Raw genomic sequence first — 13,264 nt, 5'->3', positions numbered from 1 at the left:
AGAGTTTTTCTTTATGTTAAGGCTTTAGGGATATCTGTAACCAAAGGGTCAATGCAAAGAACAGTCAGAGAATTCTAAACAGTGTAAATGTCTATGCAAAATTGTTCAATACATAGAGTTTGTACGGAAATTTATTCTTTCAGGTATACTAAATATATTGTAAGTATGGGAATATGCTTGAAAGAATAAATCTGAGCAGTTGTCTTATTCAGTCACTTAAATAACTAGTTTTTAATTTTAAGGAATTTTTATCATAGCAGCAGTTGGGCTTAAAAATCACAACAGATTATTTTGAAGTATTCCGAAAAACAGCTTGCAAGTATATGACGATGCTAATTTCTTATTTGAACATTCAGACATGTGCTTGTCAGCTGATCCTTATACATGTAGACAAGATACTAGAACTGGAGATGGCAGATTTTTTGTGATAGAAAATTCAGCTTTCGAACAACCGCCACCAATACTTTGGATTTTGTGTGCTATATTTTATAACATGTGGAATGTACAAGGTGTGCATTCGGATTGCTACCTCTATTTATAGATGTGTTTTCATGTTGTTGATTGACTATATTAATTTTGTGTCATAAATTAAAACTAGTCAATAATGGAAACAAGACTTGTAATTATCGCTCTTCAGATTTATATGTGGCATATTAGTCCAATTTTGAGTTTAGTGATTGGTTTAGGGCTCCATCAGTAGAGCACCTGGTTGGAAATCCTTCTCTTTGTGGGAATACAGTATCTAAGATGAATTTCTAGCTTAGTGTACTTGCTACTTAACACTGACCTCCATTTAACTGATTATAGATTCTGTATTTTCACAAATGCCAGACTTAAAAAAAAAAAAAAAATCCAACCATAACTTATATACCTACCCCCTTGTAGTTCTTGGAGCAGGCCCGCTACCCTAACTCCATATTTAACCTTTATTTTGTTTTTATTTTTCTTTTTCATAGTGTTTCATTTCTTGGTTTGCTCATTTGTTCACCACAGTGCTGCAGCACTAAGCATTTTATTTTAGCTGATGGACATTTTTTTTTTTCCATGGCTATTATGTCTCTGTGAAATTTAAAGCTAATATGAAAAAGAAGCTTCCTTTCCATTCTGAAAAAAACTTGAATTGACTTAATTATTTTAGATTTCTAGCATTTCTATTTCTCGGTGAATTAGAGTGGAATACAGGATTTCTTTATTATTGTGATTGCAGTGCATGATGCAGGAAAATAGCCAAGTAGAATCCCTCTAAGCTAATAGTCACAGTGCTGCTTATCATTGTCTCTGTTTTCTTCTATACAGCAGGACCAGTTTTGACCACCAAAATAATTAGTAACTATGTGAATGTTTAGATTGGTAGTGTAATGTTTTTGCTTTTTAAGATAAGCCACAGTTTTAGTTAATTTTTTAAATGAATTTTTTTCCTGATTGAAAAATACTTGTTTCATACTCAGGTTTTGTGGGTTTTTTTGTGCCTTTTTTTTTTTCCTCCTCCCTCCAAACACTATTATTTAAATGTACAAAATGAAAGGTAGCGAACAAAAAGAATGAATAGCTTCCAGACTGGGCTTGATCCAAAGCCCAAAAGAAGTATGTGAAAGAGTATGCCATTGACTTTCATGACACAGGACTTGGGCCATGATGTCCTACAGACATGTAGTAAGACTTGTAGCATATTTTCTTAAATTTTAAAAATCAATTATTTATTATTTTCAAGTAACCTCTATTACTGAAATCAAAATATGTGAATTCAATGCAAAAGTGTGAATATGAATTTTGACATCCAGTTTTCAAGTGCTAGTGTTTGTGTTTTGGTTTGTTTTTAAGTAAAAATATCTTTAAATTATTATTTGTAGGTAGATACTGTTAAGACAGTACAACTGACCAAATAAACGAAGGAGCTCGTTGCGAAATGGTTAATAATGGTCTTATTGGCAAATCATCACTATTGCAAGTGTCATAGTTACAGCTCAGCTTTAAAGTATATGAATTTAAAACCTAACTATTGTGACTAATATTTATTTCAAAGTACAGAATGTGTCACAGCAGTAGGGCATCCTATTATTAATGCAATAAACTCTTGCTGTTGTAATTTTTGGTATGAGGTTGCTTTGCTCAAGTTCACAGCTATATAAAAGTAACAGTGCAACATGCCTTTTTTCGGCTGGATCTTGCTGTAACATGTGAAATGACTCGTTCCCAGGAAGAGCCATATGGACAAGTTGTTCCATATTAAACTTACTACAGTATAACTTGGAGTTGGCCTTGTATGCTATAAAGTCTCTGGTTAAAACACCAATTTTAAAGAGTGTTTTCAATTCTCTTCTACTTTTTAAATCAAATCAAGGCAAGCCATGGCTTTTCCAAGTAATGTATTCAGGTTGGAATTTCTTTATTTGAAAGAGTTCATGAATTCTTACCTGCTCTTTCATCACTATGATGCTGATGCTTTTCAAGGATCATGTCTGGGTCTTGCTCTATTTAAAATATGCTTTGCACTGCATGCAATTGCATACTACATTACATGAATCTACCACAGTTTTTTTTCTCTGATGGTGCCAGCTTATACTCCAGATCTTAATTTCACTGAAGGAATTTGCATAGATCCCACTTACTTCAAATGTAAGAGTAAAAGCTGCAGAGGAGTCATATTAATGCAGGCAGATTTGTGCAGAATATGATACATAGCCAACATGTTTTCTTCATGTTTCCTTTGTTTTTTACCCTCAAAGAGGTACCTGCTGCTGCAAAGGGGCATTGCAGTAGCTCCCAAATCAGGAACATTCACTTTCTGCACTTGCAATAGATTTTTTTTTCCCCCTACTCTGAAAGTCACTACTGAAAAGCCTTTCTGAAATAAAAGAACAAACACAAGAATATTTCAGGATAATATCTTTTTACCTTAGCCGCTGGTAGGTGAAAGGAAAAACATCTATTCATTTTCAAAACAAAATGAAAAAACAATCTTTTCTGATAAGTTTTGTGATTTAAGTGGCCTTTTTTCAGAGAGAGGGAATTCCCTAGCTTCAGTTTATATTTACTAGAATATCAGTAGCTTGTGTAAGCTTGAGTTCTGTCCTTTTTGTTTTGGCAGTGTTTTCCAGTTGAAAAGAAGAGTGAAGTCCCAGTACTCTGCCTTTTCCAAACCTCTAGTTTGTAGTTGTACTTATCATCAATATTGCAGGCCCTGACACTCTGCAGCACTGTCACTGTATATACTGTGAAGGCAGTAAAAATGAGCGCTAATCAATCTTTCAGGGAGAAGCAATGAGCATTAGAAGGCCACTATCCTGTGACTAAACACACCCCTTTTATGGAGTGTTGGTGCTAATAAAGGACAGCTTATTACTGAGGCAGAGACCAAAGCTTGGGTGAGGTCAACCATGACTGGCAGTCATCAGTCATTCTTAATGATACTTTTTCCCGTGCTTTCTAAGGGATTCTGAGCAGAGTGCAAATCATTCGGGGTCATCCATAGTTCATGTACCCACAGATGGCAAAGGTTTTGAAAGACTTTAGTTTAAACTTGGGTGTCTTTTTTTTTTAAACGTTACTGAAGTAGGCAAAAAACCTCAAACAAAACAGATTTTTGCTCATTTGGAATGTATTTTCTTTCACTCTAATAGATGTTTTACACACTAGAGTGCTTGTGCATTATAAAGAACTACATAAATTTATTTTTATGACGTCTGTCTTCTTTAATTATTACCTTTGATGTCTATTGGTGACTAAAGAGAGCTTAACAGGATTTCTCTCCCTTCTTAAATTTCGCAAAGTGAAACTCAGCCAGTCCCTGACAGATGTCTGTTCCTCACCTTCAGGATTATTTTATAAATCCCTTTCTGATGAGCGGAAGTGTCAAATCAAGGACAGGTCATAAAGTAAAAGTATAAACCTTTTAAAGGGAGACCTTGGTAATATATAAACATTTTGCACACTATCTGAAATTTTATGGTCTTTAAAAATGATATTTTAGCGGTAGGAAGGCAAAAGTTTAAAACACCAGGCAGTGTGCACATGTTTTTAAATACATGCCATTCCCTTGCTCCTTATCTTTCTTTCTATAGTCATATTTTACATGTTTTGAGAAAATAGCTGTACTCTCTGTATGGGCTGTCACTAAAGTTTGGGTTTCAAAGGGTCTCCCTATTTCATTTACTTTGAAATTTGTGCTCTTTTGAGTCGTTGTTTTTAAATTCCTCAATTAAGCACTCTCTGCACCACCTTGATGTTGGTGAGTGGGTATATTGCTGCTGTGATCTAGACAACTGCTGTCATTTTCAGATGGTTGAGATTAGCTGAGATTTTACTTGAGCGAAACTGTTAGTTTATTTCTAAAAGCTGAGGTAAACGGGATTGTTTTTTGGGTCTACTGAGAAGTACACAACACCATGCAAAGAAATATTTTATAGTAGTACATTACTTTATAATGCAAAAATCCTGATGGCAGTTTGGAGGGCAAGGGAATGTGTGTGGTTAAATGTATATGCATACATTTATGGATATGAAAGTATAGAGGCTTAAAAAATTGACTATACCTGGTGGTGTAATTTTTACTGTTACAGATGACTTGTATTTTATTTTCCTCTTTGTACTGTTGAAAAGCCAAACATGTACAGCATATGTAAACTGAAGAATGCACTTTTCCCTTGATTAACATCAAAAGCTGATTTCTTTCCTGGTGTGTCTGTACAGCACCGAGCAATATAGGACCTGTCCCATGTAGAAACATTTAAAAGTTTCCATATTTTGTTGCATAGAATGGTAACATACTGAGGGGAAGGGGAACAAGGTAAATACTCCTTTTAAAGGTCAAAGGGGTTTTTTTCTGCAGTGTTTGTGGCTAGGGAAATTGTCTGATGAAGTCCTTCATGGGTTGATGATGTGAATGTTTTCTTTCCTTGTGTCTTTTTTCTGTCCTGCTTAAAATCTCAAGTCAGTTGAGCGATACCACAATTAACACGCCACGTCCGAAGCTTCAGCAGAGTTAGTTAGACAAGTTATTGGTGAACCAGCGTGCATCACTGGAAATGATGTAAAACATATGGAAATTACTGACTGACAAACAAACATTTATACAGTGTTCAAGCTGATAGCAGTGCTCATCAAGGCCTGAACTAGGGAGGCCTGTTGCACTTTTGTGAGCCCCCATCCCCATGATGCTCTCCAGTAATTGCTGGTGAAAATACGAGTGGTGCTAGAAGGCAGCTTACCTGGTGCAAGGAGCCTGCACCAGCAACTGGCTTTGTGCAGGCAGAGAGGTGCGCCCATGTGCAGCCCAGTGCTAGGTCAGAACCTGGGGCTGCCATTCATCCAAGAAATAACCCCGTTCTGGGTTGTGTGTATCACATAAGACCTTTAATTTTCAGTTACGTGGAGTTGTGGATGGTGAGGAGGAGGTGTGAAAGCATCTACACAGGGAAAAAGATGGTGAAACTCGCATCCTGTCACCGCTGGCTTGTGGGCCTGCAGAAAGCCTAGGCTAGCCTTGTAGGTCAGCTCAACGTGTAGGCGTGACATCTTAGTGCTCTGTGGTGCTAGTTCTCTCCCTGGTCAGGGAATGAAAGTCACCTTTGGGTTCAGTGTCCATCCTGTTCCCCCATAGGTAGAGTACAAACAAAAACCCAGAGCGGTTCTGTGCTTGCATCTCAACAAGGTGATGCTTGAGTTCAGCCTTTCACACAGGCGTAATGCTTGGATTTAGATACTGCATCCCTTCTCCCTCTCCTCCCCCTGCCACTCTGTACCCTCCTTGCGTTTTTAGATGTTTGGTTTTTTTCTTCCTATCTGAAATCCTTTATTTTGTCTTTACAGTCTGAATAGGAATCGTTTCGTTTATGCAGCTTTGTGCTTTTTCTCTACAGCTTGTATTTGCATGAATGTGTTGCAGCCTGATGCGAGTTCATTCGATTAAATAAAATGCTTAAATTGTAATCCGTGCAAAACGATCATATTTGAAACACTTGATGTCTCGGTGAGAATCCATTTAATAGTGATCAGATTTAAATGATTTAACACAGTGGTGGTGGTGGGAGGTGGGGGAGGGAAATAGAGTTTCGAGACATTCCTGTATATAAAAAAAAGATTAAACCAAATTCAGATATGTCTCTCTCTCCGCCTTCCCCCCCCCCTTCTTTAAGCAGTCAAAAGATATACTGTATCCCCAGTGAAAGGGTGCTTTCAATCCAGTTATCCACTTTACCCAGTCTCAGTTTCCAGAACCTTCCACACCCCCCCTGGTTAAACCACTAAGCCTTTGATTCCTTCCTGATTACACTATGCAAGACATCTATCAAACACTGTCTTATCTGTTTGTAAGGCAGCTCAGGCCTCAGATTTAAGTCATGGGTTTTGGCTACAAGTTGGAGTGTGATTAATAATTGACTAATGTAGCTTTTATTTATCACAGGCTAGCACATTTCACCATTACCGAGTTAATTTATGTTAAGTGTAAGCTGTCGCTCAATCTGTTTTTCAACTTTTTTTTTTTTTTTTTTTTTTAAATCCTAAGTCTATCTTTCACTTTTTGAGAAACAAAATCCTTACACAGGGCACAGTCTTACTTGGTGCCAAAAAGTTGATTTCCTTTTCAGCGGAGCCATACATCACCGGCCCTCCCAGCTGCAGTGTCAGCCCCTGACAGAATGACATGTGTCATTTATCAAAGGGGCCAGGCCGGGCCTTGGGAAACGCGCACGACAAAGCCTGAGAGAGTTCATTTCGCAGTCCCCTCCTACCCTCTGCGAGCCTCTTGCCAGGAAAGCCTGTGATGTTTCTGTCTTCGCAGCATTACTGTAAGTCCTTCAACCTTCACAGAATTAACCCTCGCTGCCGCCACTGCTGCAGCCAGACCTCCCCAGTGCCCCTGGACCTGCCCCTCCCCCGAGAGCTGCGATGCCCAGGTGCCATCCCAGCCAGCCCGCATGTGGCAATAACATGCATGGGGCTGCTCCCTCATCCACTAACCCATTCCTCCTGGAAAGAACTCTTTTTTTCTTTTTTTTTTAAATTCCCATATATTGTGCGCCATAAGAATTAAAGTCCTGCGTTTTTCTATGGCAGGACAAGGTCAAACACATAAAGAATAAGGTAATAAAGCATTTCAGTCATGAAAAAAAATAGCCACTGTCCTGTGCATAGGTAGGGATTTGTGTTTCGTGTGTGGCGGTGGATGAGACGATCAGAGTGTCTTCCTTCCACCTTCCTGTTTAAAATTTCCTTCTGGTTATTGTGAAACCATGTGTTGAAATAAATAGAGCAGGTAGTTTCTCTGTGTGCCACTTCACAACATCTGAGCTGCATAGCACCAGCTTAGATCAGCTGAGCTGGTAGGACTCACCATGCTCCTCCTGAAACTCTATCAGCTAGAGGGGGCAAGGTGAGGAGAAGGAAAAGTTGATAGCATTTAACGGGGAAAAAAATAATCTGCAGACCTCAAGGTGTCGCTTGCACTGAATAGTTTAATTTCTGTAATGTAGTTGCCTCAGTCCTGCAGCCCAGGAGATGACAAAGGAGTTAAAGCAGAAAATGATCTTTTGCCAAATGAAGAAGAGCACATTTCCAAAATATAACAATGTTTCCTGAAACAAAACTTTTGTCTGTGTGCGTGTGCAAATGTGTTTTAAGTGACTGAATTTAAATCTTGATCATGTACAAAGAATATGAGAAAGTTATTGTCTCCTCCCCTCCCCCCACCAAATCGCTCTTTGTACTTTGCATAGTTCCTACCACACTGAAGTTATTTACAGCATCAGATATCATTTAAAGAGATAGCTAAGGAGACTGTAGCCTCAGCTAGGAACTTTCCAGAAAAGAGTCCTATAAATTAGCCATTGCTCAGGAGTGGCTGTTTTCTAGTCAGGGCTGGTCCTTTCATTTGTCTACATAAGGCTAATTTATATTTGCAGCCAGATGTGGGCTGACAGCCATCACTCAGAGCTTCCTTCCCCCACTGTTAGGAGGTCGGGAAAACAGTCACGTTTCCCATTTTACAGAATCCCCATCAACATTATTGAAGATGGATGTATCTTTAAAGCAAAGATTGATTGTGGATATCGGAGTTATGGTGTCATTTATCATAGTGAATATTATTTAGACTTGGATTGTACAAGGCTGTAACTTGAGACACAGCCAGGGGAGGGACAATCTGGAAACGAGGATCCATGAACTTTAATGGATGGATGCTTTTTCAAAGCTCCACTCACTATAGCATGATTTACTTTTCTTACAGAAAGGAAACAAGCATTTCAGTTTTAAAGGGCCAGCATGCCGTCTTGTCCTCTTTAGTGGGTCCTTCACGGAGGCATCCGAGACTTAAAGCTGAAACAATAAATAGTGGTTGTGTCTGAATGTTACTTGTATATAAGTGCTTTTATGCTAAACATATCTAGGTGCACTTGAGACTCCTGTTTTTGCGAATTGCACTGGTTATGCTCTCTGTTGAAGGGGTACTGTGGCTGAAGAATGCAAAATATTGATTATAGGATGCAGTGATCTGAAATTTCAGAAGATCCAATAAATTGCATTACAACTGGCATTGTTACTTTGACATGTTCATCTCTTCTTGGAGACAAAGGGCATCTAAGTTACATACTCACTGCTTGAGGCATCTTATAGAAGTGGAGCATCCACTAAATTGTGCACGTATGTAGTGGAGCATTAGCTTTCTTGGTTGTTGAGAAATGCAGTAGACTTCAACAACTGTTTGCATGCTGTGCTTGCATTCCACTTTTATGTAAAATTAAGAAATGTAGTTTGAGATCTTGCAGGTGGACACATGCCTCATATTTTCAGAATATACATTTTGGAAAACTGATTGCAACCCTGCTGAAAATCTGAAGGCATGGCTCAGCTAAGTGCTATTTCTAATTTAGTACCACCAGCATGCCAGTTTGCTTGATGAATTTATTAGAATGCTTCATCCTTTGGAACTTGAATTTTGATTTTTTTTTTGCAAATGAACTAACTTGAATTCTGAAAATGCTCAACTAACTTCAGTTAAAGGGAGAAGTTCCTGAAACTGATAGCATAGGTTTAGATACAGTGCAAGCCTGTGACAAGCATACTTCCCCCCCACATATTCTGTCAGCTCAGTCCTACCTTGAAACTTTCTTCCCTTAGCATTATTTCCCCAATTACTTTGTTCAGGTAACCATCTGCTCCCCAGGTGAAATTGCTCATCTTCCATTTCCATCCAATTTCTGATTTTCTGATTTCCACAGGTACCTTCCATTTCCCACTGATACAGTTTTCGGAGTTTATTTGCATGCCTCTGATCATGACTTGGGGTGCCTGGTGACCTTCCCCACTTCAGTGGGTCATGTATCACAGTTTGAGAATGACTGTGTCATGTAACAGAATTGCACTGGACAGCAGTTTATTCATGTGGGCTGACACGTGTCTACTTAGAGGAAGGTAGTAGCATTTACCAGACTTGTCCTTGATGAAATCATCACATACTATCACTTAAGGCAGCACTTCCCCAAGGATATACTAAAACTTGAACCAAATGATCTTCTTTTTGTTTTTTTTTTTTTTTAAACAAAACTAGAAATCACTTTGCTGTCATAAACCAAATTCAGTACAAGAGTTTTCATATGAATAGTCAAGCTCAAGAGTTTTAAAAAAATTCAAACAATGAAAGCAATTATGAACATCTGTTTTTGAATGCATATGTATTCTGTACATAACAAACAGAGAAATTCTATTATCTAGAATAATAAAAGGGAATTTCCCTTTCTGTCTGAACACTCTCTGGGAGGAATATGGCCTTCCACTTAGAATCCTGATTTGGTGGGTTTGGATTTTTTTTTATTATTAATGAAATGAAAATGAAGATATCTTATTTTTTTCCACTTTTCTTTTTTCCCCCTTCTATTTCTTGTAGCTGAGATTTCAGTTTCAGGGACACTTGTATAAATCCTGGGAATCTATTTTTACACCTGTGCAGCTGAGATCAGAATGCCTCTATGAAGGCCTGCTATATTTACTCATACATAAAAAGTATTTTTCTCTTGCTTGAGAAACATACAAAATGTCTTCAAAGAGGAAGCAGTTTATCAAATTCATATTAATCACAGCATCAATAATGTTGACCGGGGTCAAGTCATTACACTAAATATATTGTAACCATTATTAATGCATGTAGCCCAGTGCCATAGCTATGATATAAGACTGCTGTTTCCTGATTAAAAGCTGTTTGGTGATGCAGAGATTCAATACAGATTCTCCCTGCCTTGTGGTGACTGACAGTAGCTTCTGGTATTCTGCTTTCTTCTGACAGTGGAGTATATTAACATGAACACACCTTACAGAGGGGGCTACAAGAAGTGCAGAATGCAGAAAACAAAAGTGTCTAATTTCAACAGCCACAACTGTGCATCCATAAGGCAGCCAAATTTATCATGGCACATTATGGAGTGCAGCAAATGTCATGAAAACCATTGTTTTTTAATTTTTTTTCCCTGAGAGTCTGAATGAGGTGATTTATGGTAGTTATCCATCTTAAGGGTCATCCATCAACTTTTAGTTGCTAGGCAATCAAACCAACAGCTGTTTGCTTTGAATCAAGCTGAAAAGTTGTCAGTCATCACATGCAGGTATGACCTTAGTGGTTAAAAACATTATCATGCATGTAAAATTAAAGAGACAAAGTCCTTGTTCGCTCTCTCCCATAGTGTGGCTTGTTACTTCCCATGAGCAACTTAGGTAGCACTGGTCCCAAAGCTTTTATTTAAGCAACATTTTGGAAGATCATGGTGACACATGCGCTGGTCACTGCATCTCAGAAATATTTGCATGCTCATGTAGAAGTTCTTTGTAGAGGAAGAGTTTGTAGCAGGGCAGTTTCTCAGATGCAACGTCAAGTAAACTAAAATAGAACGTTTTGAACTCAGTCTCATTGGCACATTTAGAACCAAGGTTAGATATTGAGAAAAAACTGCTGTAAGAGGCTACAGTTTGGTTGAATAGGTGCACGTGTCACTGCTGGGGTAGTTAATGGTGCAATATTTAGTGTAAACAATGCTAGGAAGCTCTTTCCAGATGGAGTTCTGAGCAGCCTGATCTAGTGAAAGGTGTCCCAGCCCATGGCAGTGAGGTTGGAATTACAACACAATGTTTTACTGTGTCCTCTTAGAGTGGGTCTAGGGGACACAGTGATGAAACTTCCTGAATTCCGTGTACACTCTTCCACCATGTTTGTTACTATAAACAGACCAATACCACTTGTGGTTTGCAGGCATTGTATTTGACAGTGAAAGAATGACCTGATTGCAATATGAGACCATGAGTTTGCTTCCATTCCTTACTTTTGATCTTCTATTGAAATTGCTTGCAAGAAGTTATTTTAATTGCCATTTGGTTCTGCTGACTGCCATTCCCTTTTAAACAACTTCAAAATGACTGACATATGAAGCGAGCTGGGTTCTACAAGAGATTTTAGAAAATGCTGAAGAAGATTGGAGGTAAATTGTTGAGAGGACAACAATGCATGTTATTCCAATAAACTATACAGTTTCCAACTTGCTGTTAGTTCCTGATACTTGGAAATTGCATGCATCTCCAGTGCTGTAATCTTGAGCCACAGAGCTGCTGGCAGATTGACAGAGATGTAGCAAATGGTCAGAAATTCTCTGTGCAGAAGTGGAAAGGGGAAGGGAAGGGAAGTGAGCCATTTTTGGGAAAAAGCTGCCTTCTAGCCATTTTTTACCAAATGTAGCCAGAGGACTACCTTTATCTATTGATTGAGTACTGATGAAATATGAGCTGCAGCTGTGGAGGTGGAAGTGTTCTGCAGAGAAAATACTTGTTGCCATGGGTTTTTCTGAGACCTCAGGCCTTTCTTCAGAAAGGTGTGTCTTACCTCTCTGTTAATTCAGACACACTGGCAAACCTGAAGCCAGTACCTGACACGTGGTAGTTGTTGATAAATCTTACTTTCCTGAGACAGTATATCTTCCTCTGCTAACCTGTGCGAAACAGTAATTGTCTTGTCTGCTCAGGGATTCTGCTGTGCGCTAACTAATCATGGTAAGAAAAGACTCTGTCCTCATTTTGATAAATCTTTTATAATATTTCAGATTTTATTTACATAATTACCCAATTGTCTTTGTCCCCTTAACGTCTTTGACTTTCATTTGTGTATAAATTTGGCTGTGCACCTATTTAGATGTCAGTGAAGCTAATAGTGAACAATCCTGTGCCCTTGAAACTACCGTGTCATCTGCGCGGGCTCTTGCGTGGGCTTCCAATCATGTAACATCTGAGCACCTTCCAAGTGTTAATGTAAAATATATGTGCAAAATACTCCTTGTAGTGAATGCACTGATGGGTGATAACCATTTTCATAACATCCTTGCCGTCGTATTTTCACTTATCATGTGGCTCACACCAGGTGGCTTGTTAGCAGTTGCTAATGAGTTTGTTGTAGTGTGGGAGGTTCCCAGGTTGAGAGCTACACTTGAAGTTTTGCTCCCTCACTTGGGCTGTTTCCAAGACTTGTGTATGTATTCCTAATGTTATTTCAAAACACTTCTAGCACTTAATTTTGTTCTTCACAGAAATATAGATGCAGCAAATGTGTGAACCAAAGCTTATCATGATGTATCTATTTCTATTTGTCCCTCAAAAAAACCCCTAATACTCTTTCCTCCCATCACAGTATTATTTTCTGTACGTCTTCTCAGTAAAATAGATTAGTAACACTGTAAGTCCTAAATGGATCTCCTGACATTTTTGACTCCCTTCCATTTACAGCTAGCAAAACCTTTTTTTTCTACTCTATTTTTTTAAGATAGTAACTACTTTAGCTGTACAGGGAGAAAGTTGATGTTGGTTTTACAGGAAATTTAAGGAGAAAATGATCACTTTGGGACAGATAGTAGTACCCTGTCAAGTATTATCCCATCTGAGGGAAAATAGTGAAACTCATAGTGGGAAAAAGTGGCAGAATCAGGCTGTTTGATCAGGTTTAATCTATGAAGTGCCTCACCTACTCCTTTAACCTTTTGTATAGCTCAGTATGTAATCCACCTGTCCACATCACCAGAGGGACAAAATGAAGAATTTAGACTGCTGTTGAACAGAATGAATTTCCATAGTGGATCAACCTAATGTTACAGTGATGACACGTGGTAATTTGATAGTTACCACATAATAACAGGAACAATGCAGCACATACAGTACTGGAAAACTCCATTGGATGCAACAGTAATTACATGGCAACTCACTGACTGTTAACACTTTGTCGTCTGATTACTGAGCCCTTAAA

At 38.5% G+C, this 13,264-nt stretch overlaps 1 protein-coding gene across 2 annotated transcripts in view; it reads left to right on the top strand.

The window, feature by feature from the left end:
• Positions 1-13,264, top strand: part of TSHZ1 (teashirt zinc finger homeobox 1) — a 57,131-nt gene that overhangs the window by 10,323 nt on the left and 33,544 nt on the right. Inside the window, exon 2 of one of the 2 annotated variants that reach the window (XM_074547680.1) lies at positions 6,588-6,788. The exons of the other annotated variant lie outside the window; for it this stretch is intronic. Coding sequence (XP_074403781.1) covers positions 6,764-6,788 — 25 coding nt within the window. The 5' untranslated portion in view covers positions 6,588-6,763. The remainder of the gene's footprint in view (positions 1-6,587; positions 6,789-13,264) is intronic. 2 annotated transcript variants of the gene reach the window in all.

This window comes from Zonotrichia albicollis, chromosome 1 (assembly GCF_047830755.1).
Source record: "Zonotrichia albicollis isolate bZonAlb1 chromosome 1, bZonAlb1.hap1, whole genome shotgun sequence".
Classification (NCBI taxonomy): domain Eukaryota; kingdom Metazoa; phylum Chordata; class Aves; order Passeriformes; family Passerellidae; genus Zonotrichia; species Zonotrichia albicollis.
Note: the sequence above shows the minus strand (reverse complement) of the source record. Positions and strands in the feature narration are given on the sequence as shown.